This window comes from Haematobia irritans, chromosome 5 (assembly GCF_050003625.1).
Source record: "Haematobia irritans isolate KBUSLIRL chromosome 5, ASM5000362v1, whole genome shotgun sequence".
NCBI lineage: Eukaryota > Metazoa > Arthropoda > Insecta > Diptera > Muscidae > Haematobia > Haematobia irritans.
In genome coordinates this window covers 163,965,908-163,975,854 of record NC_134401.1, presented here as the reverse complement: position 1 = coordinate 163,975,854, position 9,947 = coordinate 163,965,908, and the positions used below count along the sequence as shown (strand labels likewise).

The following is a 9,947-nucleotide window of genomic DNA, read 5'->3' as shown; positions in this document are numbered from 1 at the left end:
AAAATTTTCTATAAAAATAAAATTTTGACAAAATTTTCTATAAAATTTGGACAAATTTTTCTATAAAAATAACATTTGGACAACATTTTCTATAGAAATAAAATTTTGACAAAATTTTATAGTTTCGTAGTTTTTTTTTGGTAAAATTTTCTTCATTTGGGCTCGGGTGGCAACCGTGGGAGGAATCTTTCCTTTAATTGACTTTTTTTCCAAAGCGCAATGGAAAAACTAATCTCCGATTTACTTAAAATTTATAAAAGACGTCGGGAGAAGTGATGCAAATAATATGCGGTACCTGATTTTTTGATATTTGGACCGGGTGGATGATCTCCCCTTGCCAGACACATGGAATTTTGAGGACATTTTTCCCCATTTTCTTTTCTTTTTCGTGGAAGGCTGAGGAAGGTTTCTAGAAAATAATCGAAATTTGCCTGAGGAAAGAGACATCCATCCACCTTGTCCCACATTTTGGAATTATTAGAAATTCCCTGATTTTCTTGAAATTATCAGGGAGGGTAAAGGGTTGTACCTAAATGGGAACTAGGTATTTAATTTCTTAATATTTGCCTGGGAATGGGATTGATAATTTCAGTAAAGGCTACCCAGCGATAAATACTGGGGAATGCATTGACATAGACATTTTATTAAATTTTGTTAAAGTTTTTATGAAATATCGGTCGGAGAATTTTAAATCCACAATACATGAAACTCTTCCATGCTTCTCTTCCATCCTTCGACACATTGTGATGAATATGGTTGTCTTATTTAACGCAAAATATTCCTTATATCAAAGTACATGTTCTCATGACGCAGCAAAGCTGATCGGGTTCGGCTATTAATAAATACACAACTCGGTCATTGAATTAAAATAGCAAAATGTCGCTGAAAAAAAATTTTTGAGTGTCTGTACCACTGTGACTCCCAACATGCTGCTGATCAACATCATATTAAACAGCGTAAATGCCAATAAAACCTTTTGTTAGTTTACATATACAGGATATAAAGAACATTTCGTAATATCATTTTATTATAATGTGTGTAGGTAGAGTCCAAACTCTCGATGAGCAATTAATACAACGAAGCTTCTTAAATAACAACGGCTTAACCATCATTGTATTCCACTTAAATCTATTAGTCTAATAACTTCTTTTTTGATTTAGGCGTTGATATGGTTTTTAAAGGTACTCGACGTGGAGTCTTATTGCTGGGTGTAACAGGATTTGTTAGTGTATTGCTGCTCTTGGTGTCCGTTTTTGTCACCGAATTATCTTTTGCCATTTCTTTTGTTTCATTATTCGTTGGGGTATTGCTCGTTGCTGTTTGTGTTGGAGCTTCTTCCACAGTTTCTTCATAAACCAAGCAAATATCCTCAGTACGATCGCTGGTCTCTTCACTGGGTAATGGTGTTACACCAATTTCTTTCGATGTTTGCGACTCGGAAGCTTTTACTTCTTTCAATGGACTTACTTCAGATTCTTTACTCGAAGGCCATGCATCCATGGCTTCCTCCACTAATGTGGTCGTGACAAGTGACACACTTCGTGGAGTTTTCCTTACGGCTATTGGTGTTGCTTTCTTTTCTCGCATTGGTGTTTTTATTGTCTTCGAAATAGATGACGAAGGCGTAGTCTGTTCTATATGAGGATTAATAGCCTTTGCAAACGTTGTTGGACTTTGGGATGACTGTGTGGTTTGTGTGGTACTTGGTGTGCGTGGATGTCTCCTTACAGATATGGGTGTTGCCGGCAGACTCTTTTTTTCTGGAGATTCAAATTTTTCATCTGAACTTAATATTTCCTTATCAATTATTACCACTGGTTTGGCCACTTTAGTTGGTGTACGATCTTCTGATTTAGGCTTTTCTGTTTCATTTGATTTTTCCGAACTGTCTGCAGTTTTGTCTTCAATTGGACCTGGTTTACGTTTTATAGCGATAGGTGTTGGTGCCTTTGTTTCGGTATTGGTACTTACAGGACCAGGTTTACGCTTTATTGCAATAGGAGTCGCTTTAGGTTTGTTGTCATTTTCACTCTTATTGTTTGTTTCTGAAGCAGGGGTTCTTTTAATCTCTATTCTATTAGCTTTGGGAGAATTATTCGCCTCAGTACTTGCATGCTTTGTTGGTTCTGATTTTTCCGTGTTTTCATCTTTCTTGTCTACTGCTTGGTTTTCTTTTTCGGGTATTTTCTCCAATGGTTCCTTTATAAGTGTCGTCGCTGATTGTACTTCTTTCGATTGACCATTTTCATCCATTGATGGTTTTCTTGATCTTCCATCCGTTTCCTTCGACTTCTTAGATTTAGAATTCTTACTGATAACTTGAGCTAAAGCAGCTTCCAGCACTGCATCAGAATCTTTGTACACTTCGCCCAATTCGCCGTCTTCAAATGTGATGAGAGAACAAAAACCATCCGTACTGGAGACAACAACAATACGCCCATCATTGGACCAAGTTATATCAGTTAGCCTTGTGTAGTGAATATTCGATATAAGAGCAAAGGGCTGCTTCTGTTGAGTATCATAAAAATAAACACAACTTTTCGTAGCTACAGCAAAAATCATGCGATACGGTAAAGGTACTACAGGAGGATTTTTCTCTGGGTCATGAGCTCTTAAACTATAGAGAATCGGTGAACAACGAACGGCCACTGTGTATTGTTCTGGACAAGGTAAAACTATGGCCGGTTGTCGAAACCCATAACGACTAAAAACATATGTGGCATGCAGAGGATGGGTACAGCCATCGTAATCGGTGACACCGGCCGGTGTGAGTAACAGTTTGCCATCAGGGGTAAAACTCAAACGCCGGAAAAATGTTTGCAATGTGTCATCATGAAAGAGATGCATAGTTTTCCCATGTAATTCATTATCTTCTGGTACAGGTAGTGTACCTTTCCTAATACGATGGAGTACTTTTTTCGTTTGTATATCAAATATACGTAAATATCTGTAAATACCACAAACAATTTGTTGAATATTAGTAAAAATCATGCCAAATTTTACTACTACAGTGAAATTTACCTATCTGTACTTAGTGTAGCAATATATTGATTTTTTGGATCCCAGGCAACACCTTGGACAAATCCTTTGTGATCACTTAATATTGCCAACGATTTACCCTTTTGAACGTCCCATATCATGGCCGAGTTATCAACTGAACCGGAGACCAAAAACAAAGAATTGGGAGCCCAACTTATGTCATAAATATCCTCCATGTGACCACGCAAAACCTTTAAAGTGATCCACACTTCCTTGTCTTGGTCATTGGTAGGATCTAATATATTTGTGGGTTCAGTATCGGACTTTTGTTTCCATATGAATACTACACTTTCATCGTCACCGGATGCCAAGAGTTCTCCATTTGGTGACCATTTGACAGCATTTACAGCTCTTTGGTGGCGTGCTAAATCAGCGGCCAAATCTAACTCAATATCTCCATTTTCACCAGATGTTAATTTCATATACCATATTAAGACGTGAGCATCCGTTCCACCCGACGCTAGACGATAAATATTCGAAGAAGACGTTTTGGGCTGGATATCTACACTGAGAACTGGGTCACGATTATGCCATGATATTTCGGGTATTTTGCACTTCATTTTTTTAAGGTAATATCAACAACAATGTGTATATGGAGTATATTGTTTAGCTTTAATACTTCAAGGAGTCTAAAAACAATTAACAAAAATTGGAGAATGCCACAAATGGATTAATGGCGCCAAATTAATGAAATGTCAAAATACAACCTGATTTGATGTGCTCGTTGTTTGACATTCCAAAACAGAGATGTTAAGTGTTTGTTAGTAGAGTAGATGTGATCGCGACAAGGGATGTCGTTGTTGACATTAACCCGTTATGCGCTTTACAGACTATCAGTTATTCCGGATGACAGTGCTCGAGTCGAACATATCCCATACATTGTGCACATTAGAAGTTAAGTCCGAATGTATAATCGATACGGCTGCATGTTTATGGGATCGATAACACATTTACCGATTATTTAGTCATCGCCGACAACTCGTATCTATCCGACACACTGTAAAATTCTTTACAAACACCGACATTCCGTCCGGAATAACTGATAGTCTGTAAAGCGCATTAAAATTGTACAACAAAAAATGTGTGTGTGTGTGAACGGCTTTTAACAAACACAGATTTGTGCACCGTTTATATTCCAAGTTTATTTGTAAAGGTGAGTATTAAGCTCGAGTTTAGCCGCTAAAATCCCAATTTTTTCACTATTACTTTTCTTAATTAATCCACTTTAAGGAATACAAACTTTGTGAAAATTTGCTTTGGGCTATTCCCAATCAAGTTATAATAAAATTTGCAACAAATATGTATAATTTGATGACTTTTTTACTGATTTAGTTTTCACTTTAGCGATTTTAGCGGCTTAACTTGAATTTAATACCCACCTTAAAAATGTATATAGAACAATGGCAGCCCCAAATGTCGCTGCTAGGGAAATGAAAAATGCATTCTTATAATTTGGTTTTCATTTTAAACATCAAATTAGAAAAGAGAACCCAATGTGCGGTATCCTATAGTTAAATAAAAAGCCAACCATTGTGTTTACCGTTTCTTTATTAATTTTTATTATATAATATATAATTTTATATTAATTCAAGATTATCCCTCTCTAACACTGGGAGATTTCATTATATTTCTGGGGTTTTTCACTTTTACATACAAATGTGGTTTAAAGGACTCTTTTTGTTTTACGAATGTATTCATTTTTCAATTTATGGTTTTGTAATTTTTGCATTCCGACGTTATCAATATTTTCATTCTTTTCTTCCACTACTATGAGTCAATTTATATATAAATTTTATAATAGTTATAATATCAATATGAGAATTAAATGAAAATACATATGAAGAAGAAGTAATAACAGGTAAAATAAATAAAAACCGATATCAATTAAAATATATCACATAACCGATTTTGAATTAATTACATGAAATCAATAGAAAACATCAAATAATTTAGCGTCATTTCCCTTATGATGGGCTTGCAAAATAATTACTAATTTTGGCATGAAAAATATTAACACCTAAAGTTCCTTTACTAGCTATTAATAACTCGTTTTGTTTTAATGTGGTTTTGCTTAATTAAATTGAAATTGGTTAAATGATTTCAAGAAGTTGTTACTAATGAGGCAATGGATTGATTGTTCTGTATCCAACTATTTGATTAAAATCTGTAGTATACAACACAAGTAAAGAAAATCGGTTGTTGCATAGTATGACACCGAAGGACGCCCTTAACTTTGAATGCGCCGTTCAATACATAAGTTTTCAGTATGCAACGCTCGTGACAAACTAACCCAGATATTGGCCCTACTATATGTTCGAAAGTTGTTAATGGATCGATGACAAATGTATCGATATTTTATTATAAGCGACAATTCTTAGCGTTTGGTCCCTCTTTACATACACATAAATTTCATCGGAAAATACTTATAACCTGAACGGCGCAAATCAAACAGTATTTGGTAATTAAGAGGGCCAAATATATGTTAAGGTATAGAAGGTTATGAGAAGAAATTACGTGATATTATGTTGGCAGATACAAAAGCTGCCTCTTAATACTAAAGACAAATGAGTGTGCCGTCCAGATTATAAGTCATTCCGGACGGAATGTCTGTGTTTATAAAAAAATCTTATAGTGTGGCCAATTGATACGAATTGTCGGCGATGGCTACATAATCGAAAAATGCGTTGTCGATCAAATTAACAAGCAGCAGTATCGATTACGCGGTCGGACATAACTTATAGTGTGGCCAACATCTGGGATATGTTCTGGACAACCCATTACTGTTTAATCTCAATACAACCGTTTCTTTTTTTACTCATGAAAGATAAATTTTCCAAAATTTAAAGGTGACTACCAAATGACTATCCAAAATAGATTCCTCATAATCTTTCGCAATTTCAATTTAAATATGATTTAATGTGCATACGTGTGAGTGTAGGTGTATCGATATACTTATATTCCTGCAGAGTTAGGATGTTGTCGGTCCAATGAAGAACATGGAAAAAGCTTTCAGCTTCTTGATTTAATGAAACTTTTCGTTTTGTGTAGCTTTTTTAGATTCTTTCAACTTATTTGAAATGATTTCTAGTAAATAACTTTTTATAATTACATCTTTATTTAATAAGTTTTTTTTTGTCAAGAGCTTATGCGATTTTCTTTTTATTCTCGTCTTCCTCTTAATCTCATTAATGTAAACGTTTATACTATTTGTGATTTTTTTTGTTTTTAGTTTTTTTTATTAATATTTTTTTTTGTTTTAATAAATATAATTACAAATAATTTGTTTGTAGTTGGTTTTAGAGATGTTTGTTTTTTGGTTTTGTTATATTATTTGTAAAAATGGTCACTTTGAAGTTGTCGTTCACTTTTATTTTAAATGTTTAAATTATTTATGAACCAATTAATTATTTTATCAATTGATGAATTAATAAATAATCAATTAGTTTTTGGTTTTCAATTTTATTATTACATTTTTTTCTTCTTAAATTTAATATTTTCTTTTTAATGGTAAATAATGTTATTTATTTAGTTTATGATAATTTTCTGTAAAAATTGTGAAGAGAAAAAAATTTATTTTAGTTGTTTTATTATTTTTCAAGTTTTGTTCTTGTTGGTTTTGTTTTTATGTATAGTTATGTTTTGCTTTCATTTTTGTGTCTGTTTACATATTTCGTTTTTGGGTTTTCTATGTAATATATATATTCCATTTTAAGATGTTCTTTCTTAGAGATTTTTTTTGGAGATGAAACTTTTATTTGTTAAAAAAAGTTGTATAAATATGAGCTCTTAAAAGTTTTAAATGCTGGCTGTTTTTTAGTTATAGAAAGTATGTGAGTAAAAATTGTGAATGTGTATTTATGGCATTTAGTAGTCAAAGTAATTCAACCTCTCATTACGGTACAAAATAAAGAAAAGATTAATAGACGAATAAATTAAAATGTTCACATTAACACAATGCGATATTACAGAAAGAACAAATTGGCGTTAACATTCCTTTAGAAGCCGTTCAGACACTCATATATTGTATAGTTGAATATTACGTTCACACAGCATTGTATTACGTTTACACTGTTTTATACAATGTTCACACACTGTAAACGAAATCTAGATATTTTTTTTATCAAAATCTCTTTACTAATTTCTGGGGTCTATAATTTGCCAGTTTTTATTGGAAAAGTAAGCGTTCGCCGCTTATTAATTATTATTAGAACACAAATCAGTGAAGCCCGATTTTATACCAACATAGGTTTGTCTGGACAGAAGCTAAAACGATTGCTTTTTTAAAGAACAAACCAAAAAAAAAAAACAAATAAATTTTATTTTCAAATATTTACTCACCACTTAATCTTCTTACCGGATATCCAAGTCACTTTGACGGTTTTAATACAAAAATGTATCAAATACATACTTTAATTTTCCCGAAGCGTAATGGGCAGGCAAAATATTAAAATTTAATTTTCTTCAATCCCCTCCCCAAACAAAAACGTTCCATTTTTTGAAGTTTTGGTTTTTCAATCGTTCTTGTTTGGAATTTTTGAACATGGTTCTTACTCAAACATAACAAGAATATGCATAAGATAATTAAAAAAATAATTATCTAATCGAATATAAAAATTAAAAAAAAAACTTTTAATTTTGTTTGTTGTTTTTTTATTTATTATTATAGCTTTAAATAAATATGCATTATACGTATTATGAATTTATGAAATTTTTGGTTTTTGTTAAATTATTAAATACTTGTTCGAAAAAATTCCAAAATTTGCTTATATAATTCCTCTTGTGTATTACAATAAAAAAAATACGTACGGCCTTCTTAAGGAACTTTTCCAAAATACAGAATGTGGAAACATCATTTAAACAATTTTTACTCTTAAGCTTTTGTATAAATTGTAAAGAGTTTGGCCATAATAAAGAAGAAATAAAATTACTCTTTATATGCTCTACTCTGCTACAATTTTACAATCTACATTGAGAGTAAATTTATGGATTTCTCATTAAAGATTTCTCTTACTATATATATATAGATCTTGTTTTAAATACATATTACTTAATAGTTGTTAAGGTTATAATTATACGTTGTTTTCTTGTTTTCAATTTATATAAATTATAAATAACTTTGTTTTTATCAAATGATTGTTTGAAAATTTCTTTTAGGTTTTTCTTTTTTTTTTTAAATTAAAACAATAAAATAAATAAAACAAAAAAAAAAATAGAAATATTAGATTAGATAAGACATAAATAGAGAGCATTTAAAACAAATTTTGATAAAAAGAGATAGTGACTGAGAGAGAAATGCGAAAGTTAATAATTTATATAATAAATACAAAATTATGGCTATGGTTAAAATTTCAGATTCAGATTCTGGTTTATTTGAATTAGACATTTTAAAATAAAAATTAAATAAATACTGAACTTAGTTAAATGCCATTTTACTAAAGAGCGAGAGAGAGAAATAATTTAATACATAGTTCAATATACATACACTTTAAAAGTATTACATAACTATTTTAAAGAAATCGTTTTTCTTTGATTTTTTTATTGTAGTATTTGCTATCAATTTTTGTTTTTGAAATTTGGATGTTTCATGAAGGAAAGATTATGCCTTTAAGAAAATGTGAACTTAGTAGGATCTAAAAAAAAGTTTAGTCTTCTACGACCTAAACATTTGAATTTCAATATTTCTCGATTTGTAAATTGAGGAAGAATTATTGTCTTCGATATAAAAGGTTTGAATCATGGTCCATGGCAGGGATGGAAAATATAATTTTTAAGAAAGAGTACTTTTCACTAAATTTCAAAAAGAATTCCATTGGAAGACTATTGTCAAGAACTCCTTTAAGGTGGGTATTAAGTTCTAGTTTAGCCGCTAAAATCGCTAAAGTGAAAACTAAATCAGTAAAAAAGGCATAAAATTATACATATTTGTTGGAAATTTTATTATAACTTGATGGGGAAGAAAATTTTCACAAAGTTCGTATTCGTGAAAAATTTTAGCGGCTAAATTCGAACTTAATATCAACCTTTAGACTTTATTTTTAATTAATTTTGTCAACTCCTCAATTTTAAATATTTTTTTTAGTTTTACGTCCGCTTACAAAGACTACCGTAGTATTGTTGCCACAGCTGTACTTCATACATTTTCTGTAGATAAATAAAAAAAAAATTGACAACATTTTCTAACGTTTTGACAAATTTTTCTTTAGAAATAAAATTTTGACAAATTTTTCTTTAGAAATAAAATTTTGACAAAATTTTCTATAGAAATAAAATTTTGACAAATTTTTCTTTAGAAATAAAATTTTGACAAAATTTTCTATAGAAATAAAATTTTGGACACAATTTTCTATAGAAATAAAATTTTGACAAAATTTTCTACAGAAATAAAATGTTGACAAAATTTTCTATAGAAATAAAATTTTGACACAATTTTTATAGAAATAAAACATTTGACAAAATTTTCTATAGAAATAAAAATTTGACAAATTTTTCTTTATAAATAAATTTTTGACAAAATTTTCTATAGAAATAAAATTTTGACACAATTTTCTGTAGAAATAAAATTTTGACAAAATTTTCTATAGAAATAAAATTTTGACACAATTTTTTGACAAAAATTTATATAGAAAATAATGACAACATTTTCTATAGAAATAAAATTTTGACAAAATTTCCAATTGAAATAAAATTTTGACATTTTCTATAGAAATAAAAAAATTGACAAAATTTTCTATAGAAATAAAAAATTTGACAAAATTTTCTATAGAAATAAAATTTTCACAAAACTTTTTATAGAAAAAAAATTTTGACAAAATTTTTTATAGAAAAAAAAATTTACAAAATTTTCTATAGAAATAAAATTTTGCAAAATAAGATTTTGTAGAAAAAGTTAAAACAAATTGTCCAAATCG

The 9,947-nt window shown here is 30.2% G+C and overlaps 1 protein-coding gene across 1 annotated transcript; it reads right to left on the bottom strand.

The window, feature by feature from the left end:
• Positions 1 to 974: 974 nt before the first annotated feature.
• On the bottom strand, positions 975 to 3,729 carry Caf1-105 (chromatin assembly factor 1, p105 subunit). Its single transcript, XM_075310835.1, has 2 exons — positions 3,022 to 3,729; positions 975 to 2,947 (listed from the first exon to the last, which is right to left on the bottom strand). The coding sequence occupies exons 1-2, from the start codon at positions 3,597 to 3,599 to the stop codon at positions 1,132 to 1,134; spliced, it is 2,394 nt and encodes a 797-aa protein (XP_075166950.1). The 5' UTR covers positions 3,600 to 3,729; the 3' UTR covers positions 975 to 1,131.
• Positions 3,730 to 9,947: the final 6,218 nt, after the last annotated feature.